A 20,875-nucleotide genomic window follows, 5' to 3' on the forward strand; every position below is an offset into this window, starting at 1 on the left:
ATGTGGGGTCCCTTCCCCTAAAAGCCTAATGCTTATGGATAGTAAAGTATGAGAGAGAGAGCCCAGCAGGATCTGCTGGCCCTGGAGTGGATTCCTGTGCCCAGGACTGAGAGGACGTTCTCAGCTGACAGCATCCAGGAGGAGACGGAATGTGAGTGTCTCAGGGATTTCTGCAGGGCGGTAGGTAGTACAACAGTGCCCTGCCCTCACACCCTCAATGTGAGGCTCTTGAAGGCTGAGCCTGTTCCACTCTGTGCCCCTTTCAGCCTTCTCTCTGAAGCAGCACTCCCCCAGGGAATTGTGGGGGGAGGGGGAGTTACTGATACAGAGGGACAGAAACATGGAAAGCCAAATGCTACTTGCAAAATGCCCCTGCCCTGCCTAGCTACAGAGAGACTCCCCAGCTCTCCCATGCTGCAAGGTATCTGGGCCTTTACTAACTCAGACTTTTTCCCAGTGTTAGAATCAGCAGGGCTCTGCCCAGGGCATTCTAGGCAGACACTGATCTCAGTCCCTTTGGGCTTCTGGTGTAACCCACCCCCAGCAGCTCCTCATGGCCTGTATGTGGGGAACCCCCCAGGAACTCACTCTGATTGTTCTTTCTGTCACTCCCGACTGATTCAGTGCTGGAGAGATCAATTGTGTTGCGGGAGGATAAAGACCTCTGCAGTTTTCTGGTTGTGTGGGGGTCAGTATCAGCCCATTGGAGGACGGAGGCTTGGAAGTGCCTCAGTGCTGCTTGTGGGGTTGTTGGACACAGGGTTTGCTGTTCCCTGCCCTGCTCTGCACTGACACCAAGTGGACAATGGGAAGGGAGCACTGGCCATCTGGCTACATAGCAATAGCCCTGTTGAATTGCAGTCCCTTCCCTTGCCTGCACTGTTCCCTGTGCCGTGTGCTGCTGTTGCTGATTTCATGTAATGGGCAAGCCCAGGGCACTGTGGCTGATACTGTTCTCTCTTCCTACCCTGCAGATATCAACGAGTGCCTAATGCTTGGCCTGTGTAAAGATGCCGAATGTGTGAACACTCGTGGCAGCTTCCTCTGCACCTGCAAACCAGGCACCATGCTGGACCCATCCCGCAGTCGCTGTGTCTGTAAGTCAGGGTTTCCCAGCCTATGGGTCGCCATTACATTTCAAAAGGGTCGCTAGGTGTCTCCCCAGATGGCTCTTAAGGAGCCATTCACACATTTTTTAAATTGCCCTGGGTCACCAAGTCTTCCTGAATTGTCAAAATGGGTCTCCATCTGGAAAAGGTTGGGAACCGCTGCTGTAAGTGCTTTGGGGACGGCTGCTTGGAAGCAGCTGTCCAGGGTCCCCAGTAATGCCCCTCAAAGCTTCCCTGGAACTGTCAGCAGCAACCAGCAGATCACAGTACAGATGGAAACAAGATATGATGTGTCCGTGTTCCCTTACGTGTGCCCTGAGATGGTGTGTGTGTGAGGGGGGTGAGATCCTGTGTGTGTGCATTCATGCTCTTGCATGGTGTGTGTGCGTGCATGTGTGTACACGAGCGTGCACGGACCTGTACCTGTACTCATAAGAATGGCCGTATTGGGTCAGACCAAAGGTCCATCTAGCCCAGTATCCTGTCTGCTGACAGTGGCCAGTGCCAGGTGCCCCAGAGAGGGTGGACCGAAGACAATGATCAAGCAATTTGTCTCCTGCCATCCTTCTCCAGCCTTTGACAAACAGAAGCCAGGGACACCATTCCTTACCCCTGGCTAATAGCCTTATATGGACCTAACCTCCATGAATTTATCTAGCACTTTTTTAAACTCTGTTATAGTCCTAGCCTTCACAGCCTCCTCTGGCAAGGAGTTCCACAGGTTGACTACATGCTGTGTGAAGAAGAACTTTTTTTTATTAGTTTTAAACCTGCTACCCATTAATTTCATTTGGTGTCCTCTAGTTCTTTTATTTAGGGAACTAATAAATAACTTTTCTTTATCGGCCCTCTCCACACCACTCATGATTTTATAGACCTCTATCATATCCCCCCTCAGTCTCCTCTTTTCTAAGCTGAAAAGTCCCAGTCTCTTTAACCTCTCCTCATATGGGACCCGTTCCAAACCCCTAATCATTTTAGTTGCCCTTTTCTGAACCCTTTCCAAGGCCAAAATATCTTTTTTGAGGTGAGGAGACCACATCTGTACGCAGTATTCAAGATGTGGGCGTACTATAGTTTTATATAGTTCTCAGTTCCCTCCCTTGATCACATGGGGTTATGTGGAGGCCTGCACCCAGCTTCCGGGTACACTTGTGGGTAAGGTGTTGAGAGCACCTGCACTGGTGTATCTGGAATTCAAATAGAAGTCCATCCCTTCCATGCTGCTTCTGTTGCATCTGCTCACTTCACTGATGCCCACAACCAGGAAGGAGACCCAGTTCCTAGCTAAGGAAGAAGTCCTAAGGCTGAATGCGCAATCAGAGCTAGGCTGGGGAGAGAAGTACTATGGAAACTGCAGCGTCAGGGAGAGGAGCCTGCAGCTTTTCACCAAAGCCCTCATCAGCCAGGGGCAAAGGCTGTGTGGCATGAGAGGAGGGTGCCCATCATAAGGGGAGCGTGGAAATCTTTGTGGCAGAAGCAGACCAGTGGGGTGGTGGCAGCAATATTGCAGTGTAGGAGGAATGTGATGAGGCCCGGGGCTGGTGACAGAGAGGCAGAGATGAGAAGGCCATTGAAGGTGATGACAGGCAGCACTTTTCCTCATTAGTGTATGCCTGGCAGAAGCGGACGCTTGGCCTCCAACATAACCCTGGGCTTGTGTTTCAGCGGCTAAGGCGGTGTCCATGGAGCAGGGGCTATGCTATCGCTCAGCAGCAGGAGGTGTCTGTGGCCTCCCACTCACCCAGAGTATCACCAAGCAGATTTGCTGCTGCAGCCGTGTTGGCAAAGGATGGGGGAAGAATTGTGAGAAGTGCCCTGTGCTGGGGTCAGGTGAGAGCTCTGCTTACTGCTCAGCTGTGCCCAGTGTTCTAAGCTGGCCTTACTTCACCTTACACCTTCTGACTCCGCGGCCCAGGACCAGCTCAGTCTCCTTCCATGCGCTGACATGTTGGGAAGTGGGTGTGGACAGTCTAAGGGGGCAGGGGCACAGGCCATCACAGAGGTTGCTGTCTGCATGTCTGCTTGCTAGAGGCAGCGGGCGCTAACTGAGAGCAGCCTGCCACTCTGGAGCAGATTCCAAACCTGCACTAGGAAATTCCTCACCACGCAGATGTCATGCAATATTGCCCTCGAGGGAGACCACAGCCTTCCCCATGCCTGTGTTAGCCTGATACTCCCTTTCATCTCACTTTGCCTCTCCTAAGGTTAAAGTTTCATCCTTTCCTGACATGTCAATCTTCAGGTGCCCCAGAGCAGTGGCTCCCAGCCTTTTTTCTACCGCAGACCAGCATAATCTATTTGCATATTCATTATTTTCCCACAGAAGTTGCAAATATGCAAATACAATTTATTGGTCTGCCAAAAGATTGTGAATGGGTTTGCTGGTTTGCGATATAAAAAGCCGCAGCCCCCAGTGTCAGCCCTAACCCTTAGAGCCCTCCACTACCCCCCAATGCCAGCCACTGACCCCAGAGCCCCTTGCACCCAACCTCCCCCAGTACCGGCCCCCCATCCCTAACACCTCATTGTCAACCTCCTGGCCCTTAGCGCCCCCCCACCAGACTCCACCAATGCCAGCCCCAGTCCTCAATATTAGCCCTATCCCCAGTGTTCCCCACGTGACAGCCCTGCTCCTGTAGCCCACTCACTACTAGCCCTGCCCCCAGAGTCTCCCAGAGCCAGCTGCCCACCCCAGATGTCCCAGTGCCCTCCAGAGTCAGCCCTCTGCCTCTTAGAGCCCCATCCCTTAGAGCTTCCCAGATGCACCAGTATTAGCTTCAGCCCCAGTGCCCCTCAGTGACAGCCCCACACCTCTTAGAGACCCCTATCCCCAGAACCCCTCCACACTAGCCCTGTCCCTGGAGCTCCCAGTGCCTGTTCTGCTCCCCTCACCTAGCCCTGCACTGCCTCCCAGCCACCAGCTGAGCACTGCTGCCTGGATTGCAGCAGCTCTAAGGCTGCCGTGCCCGGCTCCACCCAGCCCTCCTGCCATGCAGCAAACTGCTCTTCTGCGGCCGGAGGAGACCCCGGCACTGGTTGGCTGAGAGGTGAGGTAGGACACTCCTCTCCCAACAGCTGTGGCGGGAGGGGAGGCACTGGGTGATGTATCCCAGCCTCGGCCCCCCAGAGTGGCCGTGGCTCGGCAGCCAGTGGTTTGCTGCCTGGTGTCTGCGGACTGATGGTTGGGAACCGCTTCCCCAAAGCACCAACCAAGGATGGGTTGATGTTTACCAGAGTGTTAAGGACCAGAGCAGTGATGGGCAACCCACAGCCCACTGGGGCTCTAACTGCAGCCTGTGGACCCCCGTCTGTCCCGCTCTCCCATGCGCTTCTTGCGCACTGGAAAACTGGAGCCCCACGTTTTCTACTCCTCCCCCACCCTCACAGCACTTTCAGAGTGTGCAAATTGCCTGATTTATACTCTGTTCCTGCTCCTCCCCCTTCCTCCCAGAGCTTGAACAGCTTCAAACAGCTGATTTGCAGCATTCCAGCTCTGGGAGGGATAGGGAGGAGTGGGGATGAAATATGAATCCGGTGAGGTGGAGAGCCACTCATGTGGCCCACTCCCTATTTTTGGTTGCCCATTGTTGGGCTAGAGCCACAAGCACGGAACCCCACAGGGCTGGAAATCCTACACATCCCCCTGGACTGGGAGAAGGCATCTTGGGACATGCATCTCAAAAGACCAAAGTACTAGAAGGTCCGCAGTACCTGCAACATTGCAACCATGTATTTAGTCCCTTATCCAGCCTTGGCAGGCTGGGCAGCCCTTTCCACCCCATTAGATGGCTCCCTCCTAGCTCTGTGGGGGAGTGTTTTCTTGGTGCTCCCCCTGGTGGCACTGAGTTAGCAGAGAGATTGGAGTCTCCAGTAGTAGCTGTGAATGCTAACTGGTGCCAGTTACAGACTCACCCAGCTCTGTGAGCTGATTCCCTTTGCTGGGAATATCCTCACTTCACACCTGCTCCATCAAACGTGTGGCTCAAACATGTTCTAACCAAGGGACAGACTTGTATTTGAACCCTGGTAGGCTGACAGGTGGAGGGAGTACATGCGCTCGCACATCATGACCTGGCCAGTCTTACCTGCGTAGCAGAAGACAGCATCTTCCATTCCTCCATTGGGTCTTGCCAGATGGATAGCCTTGTGTTTTTGTGACTGGTTTGTCCCCTTTACTCCGCATGTCAACCTTGGCCTGTCTCTCCTTTGCAGAAGCCTTTAAGGAGATTTGTCCAGCGGGACATGGCTACACATACTCCAGCTCAGATATACGTCTGTCCATGAGAAAGGCAGAGGCAGAAGAGCTGCCATTCAGCTCAGAGGAGCAGGGGGAGAGAAGGGAACATACGCACCCCTGGGCAGGAAAAAGGCTGCAACTGCAGGAAGCCCTAAGTGGTGGAGTCACAGGTAGGCCCCTATGCTGGAATGTCAGCAGCAGAAGGTAGATTGGGATGTGATGCAACATTACTAGCAGCTACACATACAGGTGCCCTGGATGGATTCCCCCTTTCACCCTCTGGCTGTCTCCTTCCCAAGGACTGTGCTTCCAGCTGAAGTGAATGGAGGTCAGCTCCAGAGCTATACAAGGCTCTCTAGTCCCAGTATCCCAGTGGTACAGGGCATGGCCTTTTCAGAGCTCCCTGCTTTGAGACAGGGGCAACCTTTGAGTTCCAGCCTCAGATCCTTACTGCTAACAGGTGGTGCTGCTGCCAGGTGGCCATGCTGCCCCCACAGTTGGAAGCTGCAGTCTGATTCAGACGTGCCCTGCTGAGCAGGCATGTGGGACCCGAGTATGACTCCTGGCACAAGTGTCCCCCAGTGGTTATCCCAATACACTCAGGCTGGAAATGCAAATCCAGAGAGGGGCGTGATTGTTGTCATGGGAACCAACGTCTGTTAGAATGGCATCCCCCTGTGGAGGCTGAGGGAGGAGCCAGGCCTGGGGCAGCTCAGTGCTCTGAGTTTGGAAGGACAAGTTCCCATCTTGTGCTGGGAGAATGGGGGCTCCTAGTCAGCATCAGGTTAGTGCAGTTATGGGCTCTCTCGTGTCTGTGGAGTGCTGACATTTCTTGTTCTCAAATTCACCATGTGCGATTTAATTTTCCAGGTCACTCTCCAGACAGCCAGGTGAGTTAAGCCCTGCCTGCTGGCAGATGATGGGGAGGGGATGTGTTTGTGATGAACTTGCTGGTGGGAAAGGGGTCATTTTAAAAAGTAGCAAGAGGAAAACACTGACTTGGTTGGAGTTGGAATAATGAGGGGAAATAGCTGCGGATCAAAATAGTACCAGGTTAGCTAAGATGCTGGTGGAGGTTAGAAAGCACCCTGACAACCTGGCATTGTAATGTAGCACAGATCAGCTGCAACATTCAAGCCCACGTGGACGCTTTGGAGCAGCTGACACACACATACCCTGTTGAGAACAGAGAGCAAAATGGTGCCTCCCTGGATTTTGGGGGTTGCCTCTTTGTGCACTAAACATTTAGAAATAAAGCTTAAAAGTATTTTGCAAAGGGAAGAAATGGGGGTTGAGCCTTTGTTGTGTTCATTTCTTTGGGATGGTTTGGTTTGGCTTTTTCAGTTTGACAGCATATGTTCAGATCCTGTCTGTTTTTCCGGTGTGCAGCTATGGCCTGCTTCATCACAGTATGGGTATGTCTAGACTGCGAGGAACTATCAGAAAGATACGCAAAATGTGGTGCGCATTTTGCGTATCTTTTTCTGATACTTTTGTCAGAAGAGGCTTTTCCGAAATTTGGCCCGTCTAGACTGGGCCAAATTTTGGGGAAAAGCCCCTCTTTTGAAAGCCCCCTTCTTCCTCATGGAGTGAAGAATTCCAGGGGCTTCTGAAAGAGCGCGTTTGCTCTTCTGCAAAAAAAAGTGGAAGAGGTAACGCATTCCCTGGACATGGTGGAGTTTTTTTGGGATACCTCTGGTATCCCGAAACCCCCCAGAAGTGTAGCTGTACCCTGTGTGAGCACCTCACAGTCTTGAATGTATTCAGCTTCGGGCTGTCTCTGTCAGTTGTTAGACCTTTTACTGCTTCCTCATCAGCGGAGAGACTGAGTGACCAGGGCAAGGCCTGCAGGCCTCTGGGGGCAGTGCTGAGGCTTGAACCTGGGTCTCCCTGCTTCTGAGCTTGTCCTCTGGCCCCTAGTCATCCTTCCTCTCATGTCCTGCTGGGAAGAGTCTCTGATGACTGGGCAATCAGTGAAGTGGTGACAGTCCAAAAGAGTGAAAGCCAAGGGAGTTTAGACTGTTTAAACTGCTTTTGGTTTGTGTTTAACACCTGGTTAATGCCCATAGCTATTTGACATCCTGAATAAGGGAGTCTTTTGCTAAAGAGCACTCCTGCCCCTGGAGCTGAGGATTCAGAGTTCACAATAGGCATCCCCAGGACTTCCAAGAGGCAAACCACACAGACATTGTGGAGATCAATCTCTGCCAAAGGATTGCCAGCCCAGGGCAGATTCTGGAGCGCCAAACAAGATTAGCCAGGCTCCCATCCCAATACCTGGTCCTGAGGTTTGTAGCTGTGCAGTCAGCCTATGAAGGAGACCTAAAGGGAACTGAATGCAGAAATCTGAAAGGCTCCTGAACAGGCATAATGCTTTGTATAAGCATCCAGCACACTGAGGCTCCAGCTGGTCCACACACCAGTAGCCTCAGCTGCCATTACAGTACCCCCAGTTTGCATTAGCAGCCAGCTAGGGCAAGAGGAAGCTCACCTCTGTCTTGCCCCTGGGCTAAATACACCCCTGGCTAGTGCAGGCAGAGCCAATCTTTGTGTTTTGTGTTTCTCACCCACAGGCCACTGCTGAGGCCACTCAGGAACCTGCCTTGTACCCAGGTGCGTACATGCACAGTGGGCTTGTGGGTAAGCTGCAAATAGAGAAGTGGAAGGAGGTCCAGGGTTGTCCCAGCTGGCAGCTTCAGGCGGTGCTGATAACCTTGGGGCCAGGGAAAAGCAGCTTTATTTCATAGGCACCTCCTAAACGCCTTCTGTGTTGCTCCAAATGGGCTGTGCTGCACAGAACTGGGAGGCGCTGCGGGAATGGGGCTGTCCCATGAGATGTAGGACGGGGACAGGGAGAACTGTACTCCATGTCATGTGTTGGAAGACCCCTTTCCTGCATCCCAGGGCTTGGGTGCTGTTATCTTCTGCCCATGTTCATGATCTCTGGGCTCTGTAATGGGCACTGCAGCGTGGGGTGGGGGATCAGGAGGCAGGGAACTGCAGCAAGGACCTGCACCTCCAACATGCAGCAGCAAGCTGACTGGCTATGAAATCTCTCCGCTGTTCTCTGCTGGATGAAGTGACAACCCGGTCTCATGACTGACATTCGCAGCCACCTAGATGCTGGGCTCAGAGCCTGGGACCTGCACCTGCTGCTCCATAGCCGATCTCCTGGTATTGCAAGTTGCTGGAACGTCATGGTTGCGGGGGGGGGGGGGGGAAGTCATAGGCAGGGCTGTGGCTGACATTTGTTCCTATGTCCAACTGTGATCTCAGGCTAGTCCGAGTCACATGGTCATCTCTCTCATCTGCAGGGGATGTAGTAGCAGAGAGATTCCCTCGCCCTCCCGCCCAGCCAGGCCTGGAAGCTGCAGGGGAGGACACTGCTGTGGCACACATCCCAGGTTTGTCAGCAGCTCAAAAAGCGGTTTACCTGTTTCACCCGGCAGACGCTAAATAAAAATGTGACTCATTCAGAACATAACCCTCTCCTCAGTGAGGTTCCCTGGTATGCCAAACCCTGGCCTGGGGGTGTGGCTCTAGGTGGGAACAAGAGTGGATGCTTTGGCTTTCAGTGCCCTTTACCGTCTGTTTAATTTGTATAACCCACGGCCTAGTCTGGATCACATGGAAGGGAAGCTTAGGATTCCTGCCATGAATGAACACAGCCCTTCATTGCTGCCCAGCCAGGCACAGAGACTTGTCACCCAAGAGAGCTTTCACTTTGATTCATGTGTTTAGCGTAGACACTGCTGTGCCTGCCTAAGGCTGTCAGGACAGAGGCTGCCTGCAGAATACAGGGGACTAGCTGGATTTCTACATTGTCAACAGCAGGGTCTCTGAGCAGAGGGAAGGGCATCCAAGGAAGGGGGGTAGCAGTGACTCCCAAGGAAAGGGAAAGGCAGGGGCTTCCTGGTGGATTTGGCCCAATCCCTGCTGCAGTCAGAGTTGAGTCATCTGGAAGTTGTGGTGGAGCGGAAGCATGTGGCTCCCAGGGGAGGCTTGTTTACAGTGTGAATAATAGCAGCTCTGTTATTCTCTGGTTGTCTAAGTGTCTGGGAGCGCTGCTCCTGCTGGGGGCCGGAAACACTCTCAGGAGAACCCCTGGCATAGGCACCTTGCTGTGGAATGCACCTCCACAATAGCCTTTTGTTTGTGTGTTGGTTTGGTGATAGGATTATCTCACTGTTGGGGCGTGTGCAGGTCTCTGTTGACCTCTCCTTGCCCTTCCTGCATTCACTGCTGCTGAGCTGCTTCCTCTGTCTGACCTGGACTTAGTGAGACCCAGGCTGAAAGCAGCAGGAAGAGAAGCAGCATGTGAATGGCCCACACTGAGGCTATGTCTACACTATGGGGCTTTATCGGAAAAAGGTATGCTAATTATGCTCTGCAATTTGTGTACCTTTTTCCGATTGATTTTTCAAAAGAGGCTTTTCCGAAATTTGGCCTGCCTACGCTGGGTCAAATTTTGGAAACCCCCCCGCCTCTTTCGGAAGAGCCCTTCTTCCTTGTGGGAGGAGGAAGATAGGGGTTCCAAAAGAGCGCGTCTGCGCTACTACAAAAAAAAGCAAAAGAGCAGAGGTGTTCCCTGGATGCAGTGGAGTTTTTCTGGGATACGTATCCCGGAAAAACCCCATAGTGTACACATAGCCTTTGAGCTGGCACTAAAGTCCCTGTGACCGTGCCTGCTTGCCCCCCTCCCCCCCCCCGCTCCCCAGCCCATTACAGGACTGCATTGGCTCCTGGGGACCTGCTTACCTGCCCCAGGCCAGATAGAGCTGGTTTGCTGTTGTCTTTCTAGCCCTCCAGGGGCTTTCCTGGCTTTCCAGTAGCGATGTGATATGTTAACCAGTAACGCGTGATGCTTACCAGTTCTGGTTACCTGGTAACTGGTGGGGGCTGTAGCTGCTCCCTGCCTACCATGGGCAGGGGGCTGCTCCAGCCCTGCAGGGGGCCCACCATGGATAGAGGCTGCTCTCGTTCAGAGCAGCCCCTGTCCACGGAGGGCCTGGGCTCCCCAGGCAGGGGTTGTTCCCGTGGAGCAGCCTCTTGCCACAGGGTGTCCCAGGACCACTGCAGGCAGGGGCTGCTCTGGTGGGGGCTGGGAGCCAGGAGCAGGTGGCCGCCCCAGCCCCCAAAGGGCTGGGAGCCAGCAGCCAACCCCAGCACAGGGTAGGGGGAGGGAGCCCCGTGAGCTGTTCCTAGGGTTACCAGGTAGACCCCCCCCCAAAATACTGGACCCACATGATCGTGGGCAGGAGGGGAGGGGTTGGCCGGGAGGAAGGGGGTGGGGGCGGGACTGGCGGGGGGGCCAGGGGCCGTGGGGCTGGCCAGGAGGAAGGGGGGCAGGAGGCGGGGTTGGGGGGGCTGGACGGGAGGAGGGGGGGCCGGAGGAAGGGGGACGGGAAGCAGAGCTAGTGGGGGTGGGAGTGCTGCCACTGGCCACAGCCAGAGTCCAACAGGCTGAACCCCCGGCAGGCACTCCCTCTAGTTGCTAGTAGAAACCGGGGGGAGTGGCTGGGATGTGAGGCCGCGATTGGCGTTGGGAGCCTCTGGTTGTGTGCAGCCTCCTGCTGTCACTCAGCCCAGTGAGGAACGAGTAGAGATGATAGACGTGGAGCCATGTCCGACCCGCTCGGTGCACTGACCCAGGCCAACCTGCAGGTGCTGGCGTCCATCCCTGTCCCTGTGGCTAGAGGCTGCGGAGGCCCAGCTCCGCCAGCTGTCTGAGATGCAGGGGGTTGGGGGCTGTCTCCTTTTGTGTCTGTGATGGGGAGATGGTTCTAGTAACTGGGCAGGAGGCTGTGGCCCCTCCTGTGAAGCAGGGGCCTGTGACTTCACCCTGTCTTTTACCCTCAGAAATCGATAGATGTGCCTCTGTCCCCAGTCCGTGTGGCCCAGGCACTTGTGTGAATCTGCCCGGCAAATACAGCTGCTTGTGTGGCCCTGGCTATCGGCTGCATCCTGGCCGTCCCCAATGCATTGGTATGTCACTAGCTCTGCTGATTGTAAAGGGGAGATTGGGGAGACAGCGGGTGCCAGGTAACAGGCGTGTGGAGCGGAGCTGGGCAATGCTGACCACAGCCTGACTCTTGAGCACAAAGCTATGGCCCTGGGCCTTGCAGCACCAGCCCCGCTGCCTTCCTGAGCAGAACAACCCTGAGGTCTGGCATCATTTTCTCTGTCCTGCTTCCCCCATTTTAGCAGCCGGGGAGGTTTGAAGGGCACCGTCCATGTGTGAGGGTGCTGCCCTCCAGTGGTGCATGACAGCCAAACAGGGGCCTGTCCCTGCCCTAGCAGGCTCCCTGGGGAGAGAAATACTGAGTGGGTGAGATGGGTCCCCTCTGGCCTTTGCTCATCCCATGTCCAGCGATGTCTGTAGGAAATGGGAGGGCTAATGGTTTTGCCTGCGTGACCCTGTTCTTCTACTGCGGGCCCAGATGATGATGAGTGTGTGAGAGATCCCTGCGCCGGGAAGGGTCGCTGCATCAACAGTGTGGGCTCCTACTCCTGCCTCTGTTACCCGGGATACACCCTGCTTGCCTCCCAAGATGCACAGACCTGTCAGGGTAAGTGGTGCTCCAGCTGGTTCTGCCCACATGCCATGGGGCACCTTGCCTGACCTTCCTGTGATCTCCCCCGGCTAGATGTCTCCTGGTAATGGGGATTCCAGCCTCCTCCTTCATATGGTCCAGGTCTCCCCCTGAGACACCACTTCCAAAGCCTGCCTTAGAAAGACCCCTCCTGCGGGGCAAAGGAGGTTGCATTTTCTCTTGCTGGGACAAGGCAGTGAGCTGTGCAGGCGAGGAAAGACTGCGATAGAGTGTCAATCAGCAAAGGCTTTTTGTCCAGAAAACCCCTCCATTGGGGCCTGTCTGAGCCAGAGGCTAGGGGTGTGGAGCTCTGCTAACCTTGCATCCCTCACATTGTGTCCCGAGCACCCTCTCAGAGCACTTGGAGAGGGCAGGAGGAAACCCGGCAGCGCATCATCCTCTGGCAGCTGGCAAGTGCTGGTCTGAGCTCGTTATTAGCTGGGCCTTCTGCCAAGCAAACAGGAAGCCCTGGCTCTGCTCAAACTGCCTCCAGCCTGCTGTGGCATGTGGGGGTGACCAGCAGCATGGGACATAGAGTGTGAGTGACACAGGCCATAAGAATGGCCTGCTGGTGCCATTCCGCCTCATTGGCATAAGGGCAGAGTTGGCTCTCGGGAGGGATTTGAACGAGGGGAGGGGAGTGGCCATGCAGAGGGCATTTGGGCTGAATGGACAGGGAGGGCCCTGCACACAGAGCCAGCTCTCACACCCTTAACCCAGCCCGGTTCCCTGACGGGCAGTAACAGACCTGAATGAATGTGCGCCAGGAGGTAGTGCACCAACACAGCTGGATTGTGTCTCTGTGAGTGTGCCAGGGGCTATGCTGTGGGCCTCAGAGGATGATGCGAAGGTGAGTATGCTAACTTTGCGTAAGTGAGGGGGTCCAGCCCCAGCTGTCAGTGCTCCCCTCCCCCTGGTATTGCACTGAGACGCTTGTACCTTTTCACTTTGTCATGTCAGTCACCCTCTTATCCTGACAGCCTGCCCCTGCTTGCCTGGGCGAGTCCCCACCCCATGTTCATTCCCCTGTAGGCTCTCTTGCCCCTGGTCCCCGAGTGGGAGCCCCCTAAGGCCCAGTGGGACCCATCCTGAACCCCTCTTCTGGACTGCAAAGGGAATGCAGTGCGTTTTGTTCTTGCGTTGGGGCTTGTCTTTTGGAGGTTTGAGCTCTGTTGTTGCCTCTGTTTGAGCCCTCGGCTAGCAAGTACCTTGAAGATGTGATGTATACAGCCAGCTGCATGTACACTGGCTGCCTCCAGCATGTCACAGTGACTGAAAACCCAAGTGTGCATCCTACCAGGTGTGGATGCAGGCCATAGGGACAACAAATGGGGAGTGGGACTCTTGAGGACCCCCTTCGGGGCCCTAAGCTCAATGCGCTTGCAAGCCCATCTGCTTGGAGTCACAGTCGCGCTGCTTTGGTCAGAGCAGGCTGGGAGGACGAGGCAGCTGTGTGTGGTCCCAGCTGTGAGGATGTTCTGGATGGGACTGTATCTCTCTCTCTCTTTTCCTGGAGTCTGAAAGCAGGGGTCTCTCTGCAGATATTGATGAGTGTGCTGACCCCAGCGTTTGCCCCAGAGGGAGATGTGTCAATACACTGGGTTACTACGAGTGTCTCAGTTGTGCTGCTGGTTACCAGCCAATGAATGGAAGATGCATTGGTAAGGAGACAAGAGCTGTTCCTACCAAGACCCCTCCCTAATTCCTTCTGGAAACTCCCTGTTGCATAGCAGCAGTTGCAGCCCTAGCCACGCCCTCCTGAGGCTGTATTGTACCATACAAGCCTTGTGGGCAGGCTCTGGCTGCTGGGTCTTTCTGTAGGAAATGGCAGACAGGAGAGACTAGCATGTGTAACCTGATTCCATGCTTGGCAGGGACTGGGTGGTGGAGAGATCCCTGGGGATATTGGAGCGCTTCTGTTCCTGGCTTGATGGGCCCCTTGGCCATGTCTTACAGATGACGACGAGTGCCTCACCTTGGGAACCTGTGCTCACGGACTGTGCATCAACCTGGCCGGCTCCTTCAGGTGCTCCTGCTACCATGGCTATGAGGTGACAGCAGATGAGAAGAGCTGCCAAGGTATCCTAGCCTCTACCAGATGCTCCTGGGCCTAGTCCAACTCCCATCACGTCTGTGGCATGATTTCCACTGAGTGTGGGGCATTCCTGAGTGTGTGGCCAGGCTGCCTGTGCCTTCCTGCCCCAGCCAGCGTTGCTGGGTCCTGAGATCCTGTGGGGCTACTCCCTCGCCCCTCCTTATATATTATTGATCTGTTCCTCTCAATATCCATGGCTCTGAGAGGAAGCCCCACACTGTCCTGGACTCAGACTCGGCCTCTCCTCCCTGTCCAGTTCTCACTCTGGTTTGTGGGCTTATTTAGATATTGACGAGTGTGCAACACGCAGCGCCTGCCCAAGGGGACTGTGCATCAATACCGAGGGCTCCTTCTCCTGCATGGCCTGTGGTGCTGGATACGCTGTGTCCAGAGACGGCAGCATGTGTGAAGGTATCTCCTGTGGACTGGTGAGATGTGCGGGTGCCAGGGAAACTAGTGTCGGTGGGAGAACGTGCTTGCCACTAGGGCTGGATCTCCAGCTGTGGCTGCAGAATCTCGCGCTGTGCATGCATTCCCATCATGGGGTATCCCCCAGCCCATCTTAGACAAAGCTGCCAGCGTGTGACAGCAGTTGCAGGCTGCAGTGCCCCTAAGGCTGGGTCTCTGGCTCTGGGCCTGCATCTCTCTTTGGGGACCTGACCTGAGTCATTCTTCCTGGAGCAGCTCTAGCTGAGCTCTCTGCACCCAGGAAGAGCCCCCTGATGCGCAGCGAGACCCACTTGGAGAGCAAAGAGCCTTCCTAGGATACCTGCTTCAGCAGCTTGGCTTTCAGCCTGTGCAGAGTAATGGAGAGCTAGAGGTGTCTTGGGGGAGATCACTCCCAGCAGGCTGGGGCCTACAGGTGCTCCGACAGAGACTGCTGCAGCTTTGGAAAGGGGGCTGTGTGTCACAGACATAATCCCTGTGCTGGCTGTGAGAACCCGGAGGGCAGAAGCAGCCCTCCCCAGGCCAGCGAGCGAGCACAGTAGGCATGCCCTGTTCTTCATCCCAGTCTGTGCTTTCCCCAGATATTGATGAGTGCAGTTCACCCACTGCCTGCCCCTTGGGAATCTGCATGAACACAGACGGCTCCTTTGCCTGCCGAGCCTGTGATGCTGGCTACGTGCTCTCCTCCAGCAGGCTCACCTGTGAAGGTAAATCTCCTGAACTGCTCTCTGCCTTTGCTGGGAGCTGTGCCGCACATCAGGCAACAATAAGTGTATCTGTAGTGTCAGATTTGGAAGTCAGGGGTCAGTATAGCCCTGCACATTGGCAATATATTGTGGGGATCTGATCATATCTGGGAAGAAGTACAAGTACACAGCTCATCATGAGATTCTCAGATGGTCCTAGTTTAGGGGGAGCTGCAAGCCCCCCAAAAAAGGGCAGTTGGATACAAAGAGGCCTGGAAAGAGCAGAGCCACAGGCAGAGAATAGCAGAATGGGATTCTGTTCAGAACAAGAGAGATAATATGTCTGGAGAAGGCAGCCTTGAGCCGAGGTGACTGATGGGAGGGAGAAGCATTGGAATCCGGAATGGCTGAGAGACATGCAGCAGCAAATTAGGAATTTCGGAGGCAATGTGGAAGCAAACATGGCCCATTTGGCAGAGAGCTATCATGTCTCGGGCAAGGGGGAATAATTCCTACTTTGTGCATCTCCAATTTAGTTTGTTGTGGGCACCTTTTTATCAGAAAGGTATTGGCAAATCACAGGGAGTTCAGAGAAGAGCAACCAAGGATATATCAGGAGGCAGAGCTCTAAGGAAGAGTACAATGAGTCAATCCTGTCTAGTTGGGCTAAGCCTCAACTCCAGGCCTGGGAACGCCTGGGAGGAGATCATAAATATCTGCCAGGTATAAACTCCAGGCAGAGAGGAATTACATAGGCCCGTGGTGCAAGGGTTACAAACAACAAAATAGGCAGAGGTTTAACAGTGCCAATGCAAGCCAACGAAAAATAGAAAGCAGGTCAAAGGGTGATGAAGCAATTAAGGTCCCAGTTCAACAAAGCACTGAAACAACATACTTCACTTCAAGCACAAGTGGTGGTACTGAAGTCCCCAGGACTGCTCTCTGTCTTATATCATGCCCACAGGACAGGAGAGATTTGTGTTGCTGTAGCAGTACACCCTGTGCAGCATAGGTAGGTTAGCTCATGTTTTAGGTGCGGACTAGCCCTGAAAGCGCTTAAACAGGGTTAAGGTTGCTCACATGCTTACTGATAAGCATGTGGAAAAGAATTTGCAGCATTATGGGAAATAATAATAACAACTAACATCTGAAGAAGTGGGCTGTGCCCACGAAAGCTCATGATACCATCTACATATTTTATTACTCTTTAAAGTGCCACCAGACCATTTGTTGTTTTTTAAGTTTTTCCTCTTAGAGACTAACTCGGCTACCCCCGAAGCTTTAAAACCAAAAAATAATAAGGGGGTTAGACTAGATGACCCTGACAATCCCTTCTAATCCTCTGATTGTCTGAACCAGGAGGACTGGGATAATATTGGGGTAGGGAAAACAAAGGCTGGGCCTTAGCAGAAACTCCCAGATAGTGAGATCTATCAGACTGCAGCAGACCTTGGGGAAAGGGAACTCAACCTTTCCCTAGTAACTGCTAAACTTGTGGTTGTTAATGGTGCCGTTCCCTAGGCCCTGTCATAATTTGTGTGCAGATGTTTTTAAAGTGTAGCTTTGAGGCTGTGCTCCATGGGTACTTGAAATTGTGGTGTAGAACTTTTCTTGGCATGAGTTTACGTTGCTAGGTTACCCAGGAGTGGCAGAGCTACAGGTGAGATATGCGGAGACTCCTGCCAATCAGCATAGGTTCTGGATCAGCCATGTTTTCTGCAGGAAAAGTGCGTTAGGAGAGTGACTGAGAGAGTTTAAGGGTAGTTGTCATATCCCCCCGTACAGCTAGGCTCCCCTTTCTCCCATTTGCACAGCTATGCAGGAGCTATGCAGGCCACCGAGGAGAAGAAAAACAGAATTAATGTGGTTTAGACACCCTAAAAATGACCTAAAATAGCATTTTTGTGTCTTCTAATGCCTGATACCCTGCAACCTGCTATGGTCATAGCTGTGCGCTGTATTCCATTGGGAGTACCCTCCTCAAGCATGTCCCTGCTGATATCAGGCTCACCTTTTGGACCCAAGATACCTTTGGACCTTAAAACTGTCATTGACCCAGTGCCTGTCATGGGTCTTCACCTGGGGTTTTTTGGTGAGAAATTCTGCATATGGAGGCAAAGAAGGAAAGATTTTTGTGGCAGGTTTTGTTGTTTGTTATGTGAAGTGGTTCAGGTGGCTGGAGTGGTGGAGAAGGGCCCTTTGAAGATGGAGTGGTGGGCATATTGCAGGTGTGATACCTGAGCCTGTTTTTCACTTGTGAGCTTTGTCTGAAGCCTGAGCCCTCACCAGCCAGGGCGACAGCCTGTAATTTAGCTTTGTGGCATGGCTTCCTTGGCAGTTGCCCTGCTTGCTGGCCCCTAATGCCAGCCCTGCTTTTGCTCCCCCTTTAATCTCGTCCCATGTCCCCTTGGGGGCTAAAACCACCAGATTGAGAAACATGGATCAAGATGAATTGAGTACCCCTGGAAGATCTCTGAGTAGCCCTGGGGTGCATGTACCTCTAATTGAGAACTACTGTGTTAACAAATCATTTTGATCAAAAATATTACAAAATAATTTTTGACCATTCCTAATCTATTGTGAAAAAATTCTTTAACCATTCATACTAGGGATGTTAATAGTTAACCGGTTAACCAATAAGCCTCACCCTTAATGGGTGAGGCTTACTGGTTACAGTTAACCGGTGGGGGCTAGAGCCACTCCCCACCTGCCATGGGCAGGGGCTGATCCAGTCCCATGGGTCCTGCCGTGGGCAGGGGCATTCCAGACCAGCCAGAGCATCTGCAGTGGTCCTGAGGTGCACCATGTCCAAGGGTGTCCAGCCTCCATCCGCGGTGGGGAAGCTGTTCCAGCCTATCTGCAGCGGACAAAGGGGGCTGCTCCAGCCCAGTCAGGCTGGGAGCACCCCTCCCCCTGCCTGCCCTCTCATTTAATCGGTTAACCAGGTAATCTTAATGTTTAGCTGGTTAACTAATTAATAGGGATTTTACATCCTTAATTCGTACCTTGCCACCTTTGTTGATTTAACCCTTGCAAAATTAGTTATGCAACAGACTGAAACAATCAAAGAATCAGACAGAAACCATGTAGATAACAATAGATAAGTAGGGACCATAAAAGCTAAACACTGAAGAATTACAGATTTCACAATCACAACTGTTGATAAGTGAGTCCTTGATAGACAGAACACTATCAAACAAAGTTTTATTTAAATGTTCTAAGATCTGTTTCTTTATCTGGTGGCGGTGGGTACTTTAAGACAGATTTGCTTTCTAAACAGCTCAACATTTCATGGATTGAATGTAATTTAGATGGATTGTGCAGATGTGACTTCCTGATTTTTAGCTCTAATGTGGTGTCGGGGTACGCCCCTGACAGGGGTTGCAGACCCCTTCTACTGACCCGTGTCTTGGTCCAGGCCCTTCTCTCAGGGCGTATACAGTACCCAAAATCCCAAAAGTCCCAGCTTCTCTCTCAGGGCATATACGGTACCCAAAAGTCCCAGCCCCGCTCTCAGGGCGTATACGGTACCCAAGGCCTAGTTCTGGGGAAAAAGCCTCTCCTGATACCGAGTGATTCCCCTGGTGCGGCCAGGGATGGTAGGGGGATCCAGCCCCTCCCTCTCCACCGGGTCCCAGCCCGGGGCCCTGAAGGCAGGGACTCTAGGTCCTGCCGGCTTGGTGGGGAATCCAGCTGCTACGCACCAAACGGAATTAGCAAACCTCCGCCCTGGGCCGCTTCCTACCGCCCTGGCACCCCCCTAATCTGTCCGTTGGGGCGGTGGTCCTTATCGGGGCTGGGTAGACCGGGTAGGTGTGCCCGTTACTCTGCAGGGTTGGGGCCGTCTTCCCTCCCGGGGTCCAACGCTGGCCTTCAGTTGGGTCCCAGTTGTCATAGGAACACCGGCTTTGCGGCTTGGCTCCTCCTAACCTCTAGTTGCCCTCCTTTCCGCTGGGCCGCTGCCTGCTTTATATACTGGCCCTGCTGGGAGCATGCCCAGCAGGGCTGTAAGGGCGGGGCTCTTTCGGCCAGCTGGGCCTGGGCTACTCCCAGCCCTGTAGTGTGGGGCTTGTTCGCCCCATCACATGTGGCTTCAGAAAATATTAATGTCATCTCATCCCTGGTCCTTACAATGTCTCCCTCTACAGTTATTCTGAAGAGTTCTCCTCCCTTCTTAGAGCTTGCATCCTTCAGGCAATACCAGGTTTCTGGCCTGTCTTCCAGCCGTGGCTTAGCCCAAAGGAATATATTTATTTCCTTCAACCTTTCCGTATTAGTGATGCCTTCAAAGCACTGATGATGGCTGGGGGGAGCCAGGAGAGTTTAAGGGATGACTGGGAAGCAGGAGGGTGGGGAGTTTCCACAGCCAGGGGAGAGACACCTGTCAGGGAAGGATTGTGGAAGGGGTAGGAAGCCAGGAGTATGGGGTCAGATGAGGTTCTGGAGGGTGTTGGAAAACTTTGCTGATATACACTCTTGTGCCATTAGCATGATCCTTGTCATGGCGCTTCTCCCATTTCCCTCCAGTTTGTGCCACTGAGATCTCTCGTACTGGACTAACTTGGGGACAGGCCCAGAAGCCTGGTTTGGTTTAGCAAAATCTCTTGGGTTGGCCCTGGTTTGCCAAGGCAGGACTAGCTCAGATCTGGGATCCAGGGGTAAAAGGGCACTAGAGTCTGAGGGAGCATTGGAAAAGATGCTGCTGCAGCTACTTTGCGTGCAGCATTTGAGAGCTGTATAGAGAGCCTTTCCCCTTGGCACCCCTTGACCAGGATCCCTCTCTGCAGGCAGCCCCAGGACTGCACTGTGGACTGACCGCCAGGGCGCTGCACTCAGCAGGCAGGAAGGCCTCTGAACAGCAACTTGCTGTGGCTGTCGGAGGCCTGAACGGCTGCTGCCCTTGGCGTCTTTGTTTATGGCAGCTGCTCGTTGCATACCTGCACTGGCCCTGCCTCTTAGTTCTGTGCCTCTCTGCCTGCTCAGATATTGATGAGTGTGAAGACCCCACTGCTAGCTGCCTTGGAGGAGAGTGCCAGAACACACAGGGCTCCTACATGTGCCACTGCCGCCCTGGTTTTGAGCTGATCAACGGCACTGTGTGTGAAGGTATGTGTGATGGGTTGGATCACAGGGGTTCCTTGGGCTGCTCATGCCACCGAGCCTGTCTGTCTGCCTGCCATCTGGGGCGCTCTGCCACACTGTCCTGTTGGCCCAGAAGCTCTGGTCTCCCCCAGCCAAGACATAGAGTTGGGGTAACTGCCCTCCAGCAGAGCAACACAGATGCTGAACCAGCTCAGCTCTCAGAGGGCTCAGCTATAGATCCATTGACAGCATCCAGGAACCCAAACATCAGAAGGGACCAAACCCCCAGATAAATCCTTCTTATGCTGTATAAAAGTTTTACACAGAGAAAGCTTATAAAGTTTGCGGTCTTAATCAATGAAAGAGAGAGATTCATAGCGGTTCCCCTTTCCCCCTGGTAACGATTATTTACACTGGGATTGATAATAAACAAATGTGTTTTATTAAGTATAAAAAGTAGGATTTAAGTGATTGCAAGTGAAAACAGACAGATCAAAGCAAGTTACTAAGCCAAAATATACAAAACATGCCAGCTAATTCTAATACACTAAGAGAAATTGTTTCAAAGTGTGTTCCTTGTCCTTCTTTCAGGTAAAATCCTTCAAGACAGAGTTAACTTTTTT

General features: G+C 53.3%; 1 protein-coding gene across 2 annotated transcripts in view; it reads left to right on the forward strand.

Annotated features, from left to right (window-relative positions):
• The window catches only part of LTBP2 (latent transforming growth factor beta binding protein 2), a 129,507-nt gene that overhangs the window by 87,291 nt on the left and 21,341 nt on the right, over positions 1-20,875 (forward strand). Inside the window, exons 10-22 of one of the 2 annotated variants that reach the window (XM_075926872.2) lie at positions 975-1,097; positions 2,778-2,942; positions 5,325-5,519; positions 6,220-6,239; positions 7,923-7,962; positions 8,664-8,753; positions 11,209-11,334; positions 11,790-11,918; positions 13,484-13,603; positions 13,899-14,021; positions 14,323-14,448; positions 15,066-15,191; positions 20,154-20,276. In XM_075926872.2, the coding sequence (XP_075782987.2) occupies positions 975-1,097; positions 2,778-2,942; positions 5,325-5,519; positions 6,220-6,239; positions 7,923-7,962; positions 8,664-8,753; positions 11,209-11,334; positions 11,790-11,918; positions 13,484-13,603; positions 13,899-14,021; positions 14,323-14,448; positions 15,066-15,191; positions 20,154-20,276 (1,506 nt within the window). The remainder of the gene's footprint in view (positions 1-974; positions 1,098-2,777; positions 2,943-5,324; positions 5,520-6,219; positions 6,240-7,922; positions 7,963-8,663; positions 8,754-11,208; positions 11,335-11,789; positions 11,919-13,483; positions 13,604-13,898; positions 14,022-14,322; positions 14,449-15,065; positions 15,192-20,153; positions 20,277-20,875) is intronic. The other variant, XM_075926873.2, reaches the window with a different exon arrangement.

This window comes from Pelodiscus sinensis, chromosome 5, assembly GCF_052426305.1.
Source record: "Pelodiscus sinensis isolate ZL-2025 chromosome 5, ASM5242630v1, whole genome shotgun sequence".
Lineage (NCBI taxonomy): Eukaryota > Metazoa > Chordata > Testudines > Trionychidae > Pelodiscus > Pelodiscus sinensis.